Raw genomic sequence first — 13113 nt, 5'->3', positions numbered from 1 at the left:
GGAAAAAAAAAACATCAACATATCTTGGCCTACATCAATGTTTTCATTGACTTCAATTATTTACACTATCAAAAAATGACTGGGGGGAAAATTGTTTGCAAATCGCTATTTTGCCATGCATTTACCCCATACAGTCAAAAAAGAGTTCAGTCGTAAATTCTTATGGATTTTCCCACCACAACAGAAAGGCAGTATTTCGATGTTTCCCCCCTCTATTTGAGAGAGGATAAAACTAAAAGAAACATTCATATGTAATGCTGACAACACACACATATGTAGTATATTACTCATGAACTCTCGCCTTCCAACCGACCATCAACACACATTCAAATGCCATAACAATTGGTTTTATGCTGCACATTGTATATTAACATTTAATGATGAATTCTGCCATAAAAAAGCAGGACTTCAAATGGCTTGACTGGCTGGCGAGTAATAATAATCAGTCTCTCCTCACTAAGTATTCACTAAAATGGCCATCTGAATATTTGCCACCCCCAACTGCTGCTGCTACAGACTTTTTATAATCATTAAACTGTAATCACCGGCCATATATGTGGTAGCTTTTGGCCCAGAATGAATATGACTTACCATAAACAGAAAAATCAGCCATAAACATCGAAATGTAGACATTTTGGTTCCACTAATGATGGCGATGATGTTGTGACTACTGCTGTTGTTACTTCTGCTGCTGCTGTTGCTGATGTTTGACTTTTTGTTGAGTTGTAAGAAAGTCCAAGTCGCAGGACTTTTACTGTAAAGAAGTGATGAAAAGAATGTTATATAAAAGGGGTGTTTATCAAGTTTTATTAAATCATAAATTTGAAAATATTCAAAATAGTGTTAATATTTTTATTTTACACTTCAAAAGGACATAAAATTAAACATAACTTTTTGACATAATTTTTTCTTTAAAAAATAATTTATAACTTTCTAGATAAGGGAAATATCACAGCTAATATTTACATATCAAAATGAAAATGGGAAAATACGGCTATAAACGGATCTTTCAATATCTTTCACCATTTTGAGAGTAATAATTTTCAGAGTAGTTACGGAAATCGGGTATTCAAAAGACATATTTTGTTCTGTTTCTAATAAATTTGTAATATAAAAACCGTTGGAAATGGCGTTTAAAATTATCAACATACAAAACTTCAAAATCGGAAGGTACCCTTTTATGGGGATTATATCAAATCTTGGACCTAGGTAGATAGTTATATGCAAGAACACAAACTTCCAATTTGCATCAAACTAGGCCTAAAACACCTCCAATCAGGCGGTGGATATTCCAAAACCTGGACCTGTATGAACCAAAAATTCTACTGACCAAAAATGCATCTGAGTAAAATTTGAACACACTACTTCATTTCCTTCGGAAGCGTGTGAAATTTCCATAGACTGCCAGATAAACAAATGGACCTACATTGCTAAATCGACATAAACTTGTATGCTGATCAAGAGTATGCATACTTTTTGGGGTCCAAAAAGGATTTTTCGAGGTGTTATAAGCGGATTTAACAAGCATTATATACCTTCCATATTACCTCTATTATTACGAGGGAATATAAATTATTAGAGAATACCCTATTCTAGTCAAACTCCTAACTTCTTTGCAGTTGGGTTGGAAATAGCGTCCAATAAAAATAAAAGTAAAATTACAATTTTTTTCACTCCTAGAAGGCCAGATGGTTTAGAGATGAAAGGCCAAACAACTTCTCATATTAGGCCACAATATCTTTTGGTACGATATAATAAGTTTTCATAAAAGAAGACACAGAAGATCAAAAGATCTTCTTATAGGAAATCAGAGAACTTTAGAAAAAAAACATAGGTCTTTTCAAAAAATGAGCACCTCATCCTCTCAAAGGCAACCAAAAGATCTTCGAGAAGTCTACGAAAGCTTCTCACAAAATACGAGAGTTGTTCTTATAGATGTGAAAATAGAGTTTCTCAAAGACTAGGTCAATCATAGAGTATCAGTTGGTATTTTCATAGAAAACTGAAAGAACTTGTCATATAAGAAGTTCAGAGGTGAAATGTATGCATATAAATGATTTCCTAAAGAAGTCCTGAAGATAGAGTTCCTCAAAGAGAGTCTCTACTTACCAAAGGCATAAAGGAATTCTCAAAAAGCATGAGAAGGTATTTTCTTAAAAGTGCCGTTTGTCAATCATGGGCTATAAATTGGACTTTTCACAGAAAATCCAAAGGACTCCTCATAGAAGAAGGTCTGTGGTCTAAGTTCTGTTTAAACAAGCCTTTTTAAAGAAGACCCGCAGGCCATCCCATTGGAACTTGTACAGAAGACTCAAAAGTCTTTTTATAGAAGACCTAAAGATCAGCTCAAAGAAGACCCCATGGTCTTCTTATAAATGACTCTGACGTATTCTCAAGGATGATCCGAAGGTCTTCTCGTTGGAAGTTTTACAGAAGACTCAAATATCTCTATATAGAAGACCTAAATATTTTCTCAAAGATGACCCAAAGGTCTTCTCATAAAAGGCCTGAATCATTACTCATAGAAGCAGGAGGCCAGAAGCTTTTCGGATAAAAACGCCTTAGGTCTTCTCAAAGAAGACACGGCGGTCTACTGTTAAAAGTCCAAAAGGCCTTCTCATAAACGAACCATCGGTTTTTAAATGGTTGTTTCCATTGAAGACACGATTGTCTTCTCAAAAGTGGTCAGAGAGTTTTCAGATAAAAAACAAAGGTCTGAAGACCCAATATTCCTCTAACAAAAGTACCAGTGGTGTTCTCATAGAAGACCCAAAAGTCTTCTCATAAATGATCCGAATTTATTCCCATAGAAGATATGAAAGTCTTGCCTTCCATGACCCGAATAATTTCACATAAAAGATCGAAGTCACGAAGAAGATGAGAAGGTTTTCTGATAGAGAAAGCGAAGTCATCCTCATTTAAAATGAGAAGATCGTCTCACAGTAGACGAGAAGGTCTTCTCATAGAAGTCTATAAGGCTTTCTCATAGATAACGGGAGCGTTTTCTCTTAGAAGACAAGATGGCCATAACATGGAAGACAAGAAGGTCTACTCTTAAGTGGCCACAAGGTCTTCTCATTAAAGACGAGAATTCCTTCAAATAGAGGACGGTCAGTGTTTCTCATAGAGGACCAGATTTTTCATGGAAGCCAAAAGAAACTAGAGGTCATCTCATAGAAGAGGGGTTATTTAAAAAAAAAAAAAAACAACTTGGTTTCTCATAAGCCAAATATGAATCTTGTCGTAGAAGACGAGAAGGTCTTCCCAATAGAGAAAGAAAAGGTATCTTCATTTAGAAAGAGAAGACCGTCTTATAGAAAACGAGAGTGTTTTCTCTTAGAAGAGGAGATGGTCATCTCATAGAAGACGAGAAAGTCTTTTCTTAGGTGGCCACAAGATTTTCTCTTAGAAGACGAGAACGTCTAGTGGACTACATTTTCTCATAGAAGTCGAGAAGGTCATCCGATAAAAGACGAGAATGTCTTCTAATAGAGAAAGAGAAGTCATCCTCTTCTAAAAAAATAGTATCAGAGAAGGTCTTCCCATAGAAGTTTCTGGGGGTTTCTCTTAGAAGGCGAGAAGGTCTCCACGTAAATTACCATTACGTCTTCTCATCAAAGACAAGAAGGCCTTCAAATAGTGGCCGAGCAAAGTTTCTCATAGAGGACCAAATTTTTTCATTGAAGCCGAGAGGATCATCATATAGAAGAAGAGGAGGTCATCTCATAGAAGGCCGATTAGTTTACACATGGAATTCCGGCTGGTCGTCTCATAAGAAACTGCTTGGTTTGTCATAAGCCAAACATGAATATAGCCGAGAGAGAAGGTCTTCTCGTGGAGAATGAAAATGCATTCTCATTGAAAAAGTGGAGATCGACTCATAGAAAACGAGAGTGTTTTCTCTTAGAAGAGGAGATGGTCATCTCATAGAGAACGACGGTCGACGAAAGCCGGTCTTTTCTTTGATGGCCACAAGGTCTTCTCTTAGAAGACGAGAACGTCTTCTCATGGAATACGAGCAGAGTTTCTCATAGCGGACCAGATTTTTTCATGGAAGCCGAAAAGAAGATCTTATAGAAGAAAAGGAGGTCATCCCACAGAAGACCGGTTAGTTTACTCATGGATTTCCGGTTGGTTTTCCCATTAAAGAAAAACTAGTTGATTTCTCATATGCCAAACATGAATCTTGTCGTAGAAGTAGAGAAGATCTTCTCATAGAGAAAGTAAAGGCATTCTCATTGAAAAAGATATGATCGACAAATAGCAAATGAGAGTGTTTTCTATTAGAAGACGAGACTCTTCTCTTATATGTCCACAAGGTATTCTCTTAGAATACCTCATGGAATACGAGCAGTGGTTTTCATAGGGGACTTGATTTTCTCATAGATGTCAAGAAGGTCATCTCGTACAAGAGTCAAGTCATATCATTGAAGACCGATTAGTCCAATCATAGAATTCCTGTTGGTCTTCTCTTAAAAATCTACCTGGTTTCTTAGAAGCTAAACATGAATATTATCGTAGAAGATCGGTTGCTTGTTCCATAGATGACCATAGATCTTCTTTTCTGAAAGCTCAAATGAACCTCTCATAGAATACTCAAAGGCCTTCCCATAATAAGTCCAAAATTGTTCTTAAGAATCAAGCATTCTAAGGAAAACCCAAGGTTTTTTTAACAAATACACGAATAGAATATCAATTGGCCTTATTATAGAATATCATTTGGACTTTTCATAAAAAATCATAAATATCTTTGCAAAGGGGACAGGATGGTTTTCTTATAGAACACTAAAAGTCTTTTGTCAAAGACCACATAATGTCTACATAGTGGGCCAATAAGTATACCATACATGTTTCCTCATCCATCAAACAGTTCTAACTTCATATGTGGTATAGAAGATAGAAAAAAGAGAGTATCTCCTTTTATTGGCTACCCTCTATTAGCTTCAAGTTACCACAAGTTTTCATTCTTGTTCTTGGTAGAATAGCCTAGTTGTTTTACAACTCTGACCACCACTTTTAACTTTATCATGGTCTCTTTCATAATGTTGCCCTTGAACTATCCAACAAAGCGACCTACTATCTTTGTTTTCAAACAAAAGACGCAGGCGCCACAATAATTTTACAAACGAAACAAAGGCGCCATAATCAAATTAAATTTAATGTAAACTAAATTCCAAACACACATTTACATCGTTAAATTTGGAACGTGAGCGAGCACTGGTTGGGAAAGGATTTTAATCTCCTCGTGTTTTTTATGAGAGTAATTCAGATTTGATTGGGCCTCTGACTGGCAATTTAAGATAATTTAACTCATTTTTAAATGCAAGGGAACATGTTCGGTTTGTTCGAAACATAAATAAATAAATGTAACAACATTAAGAGATAAAAATCCAATAAAGGGACCGAGGACATTAAACACCACACACACACACATGGAAAGGGGTTTGAAAATGAATCTGTGATTTTTCATTCAAAACAAAAGTCATTTGCCTTTCTCTTCTCTGTCTCTCAAACTAATGTGATTTTTACAACTCCCAGGAGACATTAGCATTTTTATTTGTTAGTGAGTTTGCCACATGCGGTTGGTGGTCAGTTATAGATACGAATAAGTGACTATTTTAGATTATCGGAGAGAGTAAGGAATTTATGACTCATAAATTTGTACACAAGCCTGATACTCAGTGATAGCGGAAAACTGATACTATTTCAGTTGAACAAAATTTACATGGCTACTTTGATGTGGAGCTGAAATGTTTGAGTTCAATGTTTGATTTAGAATTTTATCGCTTTAAACGAATTATAAAACCGAATATTCTCTTTGATTGAAAAATGCTTTGATTTTAATCTTAAAAACATATATGTAAGCATACATCGCACTAATCTCTTTCCTCTTACACCTGTCTATTTTGCAGAAAATAACGCAATATTTTAGCAGTTGTCAAGCGGCGAAAACGTGCACCTACACAGCTTGTGGCGAATTGAATCTGACGGTAAGTATGTATTTATTTATGTGCTGTTGTTACTGTTTCCGACAAAAAGAAAAGCTGAGACATTTGAAATAATAAATTTGTTTTACAAACAAGCTCCGAGTGAAATAGAAGCAATCTATAAACAAAATTCTAGAATATATTACCTCAAAGATAATATTCAGAAACAACAAAAGGAAGATAATAAACAAAATAAAGAAAGACAAAAATACGACGCCGTGTGTCTCCTTTTCGCAATTTCAAGGTCGCCGATTAACATCTTGCCACAGATAAACTTGAATCTATTAAAAACCAAGTAAAATAAGCAGTAAGTTCGGCAGGTCCGAACTTTGAGTACCCTCCAACATTTGGAAGGAATTTGAAAATTTAAAAAAAAATACGTTGAATAATACTGGTCAAAATACCGAATATAGGGGGTCACCGTTATATTGGGGTCTATAGGAAGACGTGGATCTGCATAGGCAGTTTTCTGACACAGCCTATAGTACCCATTACGAGCTTCAAAGACGAAATTTGAAACAAGTCCGATAAATAATGCCGCTAAAATCATAAAAATACCGAATATAGGGAGATACCGTTATGTAAAGGCTATACAAAGGCATAGATCAGTATACGCAATTATCTATCACAGGATGTAGTACCCATTACAAACTTCAAAGTAAAAAAGCAGTAAGTTCGGCTAGACCGCACTTTTAATACCCTTTACCATTTGGAAGGAGTTTGACGGTTACAAACAAGTAAAAAAGCAGCTAAGTTGGACCGGGCGGAACTTTTAATACCCTCCACCATTTGGAACGAACTTGAATAATTTCAAAAAGCTTCCGGAAACTGCTACTTAAATATAAACTGTTATATGAAGACTATACGAAGACGTGGACCTGCTCACATTTTTTAAATTAAATTTTTTGTCATAGGCTGTAGTACCCATAACGAACTTCAAATACCAAATTGTTGGTGAATAATGTCGCACAAAGCACAAAAATACCGAGTATTGGGAGGCACCGTCATATGTGGGCTATATGAAGACGTGGATCTACATATAAAAATTGTTGACAAAGGCTGTAGCACCCATTACGAACTTTAAATACGAAATTTGAAACCATTCCAGTTAATAATGTAGTCGTCAAGTCGTCAAAATATCGAATATACGAAGGTACCGTTATATGGGGGCTATACAAACACATGGACCTGCATAAGCCATTTTCCATCACAGGCTGTAGTACCCGTTACGAACTGCAAATACAAAATTTGAAACAACTCCCGTGAATAATGTCAAATAAAAATAAAATTGTCAAAATATAGAATATCGGGGTATACCGTTATATGTGGGATATACGATATCGTGGACCTATATGGACATTTCTCTTCCAGGGGGTAAAGTGCTTAGAAGGGCATTCTTCTATGGATTTTTAGACAATTCCCTTGAAAATGTAGCAAAAATCATCAAAATACCGAATGTATTGAGGTACCGTAATGTGGGGGATATACGATCTCGTTGACCGATATAGCCCATCTTGGAACTTAACCTGCCTACAGACAAAAGACTGAACAAAGCAAAATTTTAGCTTCCTATCTTTATTCGTTTTGCCTCTAGCATGATTACAACAGAAGGACAGACAGGGCTAAATCGTTTTAAATTTTACGCCGATCAAAAATATACAGGGTGAGATTAAAAAACTATAACAAAGTCAAAGACCATAATTTTAACATTTTTTTTAATTTTTTTTTTTTTTTTTTTGAATGAAAGCAAAAGATGTCGGAAATAGCATCAAATTTTAGAATAAGTTTAGATTTGATCGAATTGGTCACCTTTGGCACGAATTATGGCCTCCAAACGGCCAATGAAACCGTCACGCGCTGCCCGAATGTTGCTCTGCGCTATTTTGACCCATTCCCGACGAAGCGCTTACTTGATCGACACTTTGCTATTTTTTAGTGCCAACCTTGCTTTCCCAAATACTCCAGACACAATAGTCCAACGGATTGGTATCCGGAGATTTTGGTAGCCATTGTGCGCTGGAAATGAAGCGAGGAACCTAATTTTGTAACCATTCTAGGGTGCCGCGTGCCGAGCGCAATGGTCCTGAGTCCTGTTGGAAAGTCAAAGGTCTGCGGCCAAAATGTTTGCGTGCCCAAGGCTTTAATACCCCTCCAGAATATTTTCCCGATAATATTCGGCATTTATTCTGATGCCACGGTCAATTAATACGAGCGAAGAGCAACCATCGGCTGTTATGGCGGCCCACACCATCACCATGGCCGGCGTTTGAGTTCTGGTGGCCAACCGAAGGTGCACATTTTCAGCTGACCTCTTTGGCAAGTAAATACGATCATTTAGTTCGTTTACGAACTGCTGGACAACGAATGTTTTCTCATCGGAGAAAACCAAATTCGGCAGTTCACCACTTTCGGCCAAGCAAAGCAACTCTTTAGCTCTTTTGAGTCTATTTTCCTTCTGTTGCGGTGTAAGTTCTTGCACTTTTTGGAAATTTAATGGCTTCACCCCGAGCTCATTTTTCAATATTTGCCGAATGGAATATTGCAATATGTTCAGCTCTCGAACCATTTTTCGGCCACTGCGACGAGGGTTTTGATCAAGTCGCTTTTTTACTTTTCAAACCATTTCTGCTGATGTTGCTGTTTTCTTCCGTCCACTTCCTTGACGTCGGGCTACGCTACCAGTATCACGGTAACGAGCCATGGTACGAGACACGAAAGATTTAGTCACATTTAAATGTTGGAGTGCTCTAACGATAGCCACTTGTGGTTTTCCAGCCAAATATAAGGAAATCACACTATCACGCTTGAATTCCATCACAAATAACTTTTTTTCTGGAAAATTCTCACCAAAATGCTTTTGTACGCTTTTAAACAATATAATGAGCTGTCACTGGAATAATTTTAACAGCTGTCGGACGAGTGGCTTAGAAATGACAGCAGTCTGAAGTTGGTTGCAGTTTTTTTCAGCTCACCCTGTATATACTTTGTTATATCTGAAATTGTTATTTCGATGAGTTGCAAGCCGAATGATGAACTCAGTATACTCTCCATATTATGTATGGTGGAGGGTAAAAAATTTCACTTGCACTCTGCGCTCTGCTCTGGTAGAGAGTAGAAGCGAAGAAGAGGAGACAGCGCAAGTTCAAAATTAAAATAACATTTGCAAATTTTACAAAATCTCATGAATTACAAAGAGGTCATTTAAATGATTTATGGCCATCAGATTCGTTACTGTCGGGTCACTTCAACTCAAGGAGAAACCACAGACCCCTCCCTTCACAGAAAAATATATAAACAATATTTCTCAAATTTTTGGAGATAATAATGTGATTTTAATTTTCAAATTGTGTATGCATAATTTTTGGACAAATATTTGATATTTTAAAGAAAATATAAATGTTTTTTCTCTTTGTTGTTTTTTTTTTTTGTTTTTGCTATTTATGCATTCATTCTTCATTCATTCATTCATTCATCACTTATATCTAAAGCACTTGGCCAACAAACGGTTTCCAGATCATTGATGCATAATTATCTGCAGTGGCAACAAATCATCATCTGAATGGGCAACTGAATTGAAATGAAATCAAATGAAATTAATCGTTAAAATCCACATCAAATACATTTTTGTGTTTATCTGCCATGGATTGTGGGAATAATTAGTTTAAACAATTCGGAAATTATGCAAATATGATTATTATTCATTATCGGCCATTTTATAGAGCATCACTGAAGGATGCAATAATGAATGCGGCAACAGCTGCTGAACACAAATATTGCTATGAATATGTTCATATATGTATACACATACATCTACATAATGAATAGTCTAATAGCATTGATTACTTAGTACATAAAGCAGCAAACAAAAAACGGAAACAGTGCCTGAATGCGATAATGAATTGTTGTGCGTTAAATGTAAATAAGATGGGCTCTCAGTTGATAACTGATGGAGATATTAGGATTTAGATAATACAAAATCAAATAGACAAGTATAAGTTGTGTATCTCAATTTATATTTCACCTGAAAGTAGGACTCAATGTCAATCCTAAGTTATATCCTACAAAATTATGTGTTATAAGTTTGATTGGGCCAAAAATTGTGTAACACATCGAAATATTGGTCCCCGACGTAGGAATCTGTATAAGTTCCTATCTCTTTGAGCTGTGTAGACCTAGCTATGTATGTCCGATCGTCCGTCCGTCCGTCTGTTCATATTAAATTGTAATCACGCTACAGGTCGCAATTATGGCCCGATCCTCACGAAATTGAGAATAGAGGTGGGGTTAAAGTCAAAATAGAACCCTATTGTTTTTGGTCAATGGACCAAAAACAGCAAAATTTCCTGTTTTGCAGCTGCAAATATTGACCAATTTACACGGAATTTAGCAAGGGGGTAAAGTTTAGGGCTTGGTCAGCCGTAATATTTTGTTTGGTCATTGGTCAATATTCAGCGGGTAAAATAGACCATAACTTTTACATGAAAAAATACGAAAATTTCCACTAAACCGCGAACATTTTTAATCCCGACGAAATCATAAATACACTAAAATGTCACTTCTGAGCGTTACGGTCGTACAACAGCCAAGATATCGGGCACATAGCAAAATAGGTACAATCTATATGTACTTGCCAGAAAAGGATAAAATCTAAGGAAATCTCGCAAAAATAAACCAATAAAAAAGTGAATATTTATTTGTCAAATTTTTTTATCGCATGCGATTCGGAGTAAAATGCTATTTTGTATAACAGTCACGGACAGTGAGATTGTCTAGTAGGAGGAAATGATGATTTCAGCCAGTGCAATAATTGGTGGACAAATACATGTGCGAGACATCGGAAGAGAACGACAGGAAGGCCAAGTAGAAATAAAGTAAATTGATGTACCTGTTGATCGAACAAATTGCAATCTTAGAGTTGGAGCTATACTCATAAACATACCTCCGAAATTCGATCGAGTTTCACTCTCTACTCGATTTCAATCGGAAATACTATTCTGAGTCGAAGCAAGTAAAAAACAGCTATGTTCGGCCGATAAGAACTTTTAATACCCTCCCCCATTTTGAAGGATCTTGAATAATTTCAAAAAAAGATCCGTCGAAAAATACCTCTTAAATGAAAACCGTTATATTGGGGATATACAAAGACGTGGACCCGCATATACAATTTTTTGGCATAGGTTGCAATACTTATTACGAGCTTAATACCTTAAATAAGAAATTGGAAACTATTCCGGTCTAAAGAGGTCGCTAAAATCATAAAAATTCCGAATATCGGAGGGTTCCGTTATATGGTGCCATACGATATCGTGATCCTATATAGACAATTCACAGGGAGCGAAGTACTCAGAAGCAACGGCTGGTATGGAATTTCAGACGATTCCATTGAAAATCATACAATACAGAATATCGGGAGGTATCGTTATATGGGGGATATACGATATCGTGGACCTATATGGACAATTCTCTTCCAGGGGGCAAACTACTAAGATAGAACTCGTGTGGATTTTCAGACAAAATGTGTCTACAATCATCAAAATTCCGAATATCGGGGGGTATAGTTATATGGGGGCTATACGATATCGTAAACCTATGCAGACAATTCTTTCGAATCTTCGAAATTGACCTGACTGCATACAAAAGACTGATCTGTGCAAAATATTAACTTCCTATCTTAATTCGTCTTGACTCTAGCGTCATTACAACAGACGGACGGACAAACACGGCTAAATCGTCTTAGAATTTTACTCTGACCAAGAATATACCGGGTGAGATGAAACAACTGCAACAAACTTCAGACTGCTTTCATTTACATGTTTACAAGCGCACAAAAGCATTTTGATGAGAATTTTCCTGAAAAAAGTTATTCGTGATGGAATTCAAGCGTGATAGTGTGATTTCTCTATATTTGGCTGGAAAACCACAAGTGGCTATCGTTAGAGCACTCCAGCATTTAAATGTGAATAAATCTTTTGTGTCTCGTACCATCGCTCGTTATCGTGATACTGGTAGCGTAGCCCGACGTTAAGGAAGTGGACGGACAGTGAGTGGACAGCAACATCAGCAGAAATGGTTCGAAAAGTAATGAAGCGCCTTGATCGAAACCGGCGTTGCAGAGGCCGAAAAATGGCTCGTGAGCTGAACATATCGAAATATTCCATTCGGCAAATATTGAAATGAGCAATTGAAATTCCAAAAATTACAAGAACTTACACCGCAACAGAAAGAAAATAGACTCAAAAGGGCTAAAGAGTAGCTTCGATTGGCCGAAAGTGGTGAACTGCCGATGAGCAAACATTCGTTGTCTCGCAGTCTAAAATCCAAAATGATCATGTTTACTTGCCAAAGAGGTCAGCTGGAAATGTGCACCTTCAGTTGGCCAACAGAACTCAAGCGCCGGCATTGGTGATGGTATGGGCCGCCATAAATGCCGAATATTATCGCGAACATATTCTGGAGGGTGTATTAATGCCTTGAGCAAGCAAACATTTTGGCCGCAGACCTTGGACATTCCAACAGGACTCAGCACGTGCCACCCAAGAATGGTTACAAAATGAGGTTCTCGTTTCATTTCCAGCGCACAATTGCCACCAAAATCTCCGGATACCAATCCGTTGGACTATTGTGTCTGGAGTATTTTGGAAAGCAAGGTTGGCACTAAAAAATACCAAAGTGTCTATCACCTCAAGCAAGCGCTTCGCCGGGAATGGCAGAGCAAAATTCGGGCAATGTGTGACGGTTTCATTGGCCGTTTGAAGGCCATAAATCGTGCCAAAAGTGACCAACTCTAACAACTCTAAACTTATTCTAAAATTTGATGCTATTTCCGACATTTTTTTGCTTTTATTCAATAAAATTAAAAAAAAAATGTAAAAATTATGACGTTTGACTTTGTTGCATTTTTTTATCCACCCTGTGTATACTTATTAGGTCTAAAATTATTTCTATGAGTTGCAAAGGTCATTCCCTTTGAACTTAATATAACCTCCATTTTATATATGGTGGAGGGTATAAAAATAAACGTAAATGACATGGGATATTATCTTATTTTAAAGTAGTCAGCCTTCCTATCAAATTATCATAAAAACTACGGAAAAAATGGCCAATATATTTTTATCAGGGGTAATTA

The 13113-nt window shown here is 36.7% G+C and overlaps 1 protein-coding gene across 2 annotated transcripts in view; it reads right to left on the bottom strand.

Moving 5' to 3' along the window:
- LOC101889341 (ADAMTS-like protein 1) overlaps nucleotides 1-13113 on the bottom strand; it is an 82577-nt gene that overhangs the window by 55958 nt on the left and 13506 nt on the right. For both annotated transcript variants that reach the window (XM_059125211.1, XM_011298195.3), the window contains exon 2: nucleotides 592-754. In XM_059125211.1, coding sequence (XP_058981194.1) covers nucleotides 592-754 — 163 coding nt within the window. The remainder of the gene's footprint in view (nucleotides 1-591; nucleotides 755-13113) is intronic.

This window comes from Musca domestica, unplaced genomic scaffold, assembly GCF_030504385.1.
Source record: "Musca domestica strain aabys unplaced genomic scaffold, Musca_domestica.polishedcontigs.V.1.1 32, whole genome shotgun sequence".
Classification (NCBI taxonomy): Eukaryota; Metazoa; Arthropoda; class Insecta; order Diptera; family Muscidae; genus Musca; species Musca domestica.
Note: the sequence above shows the minus strand (reverse complement) of the source record. Positions and strands in the feature narration are given on the sequence as shown.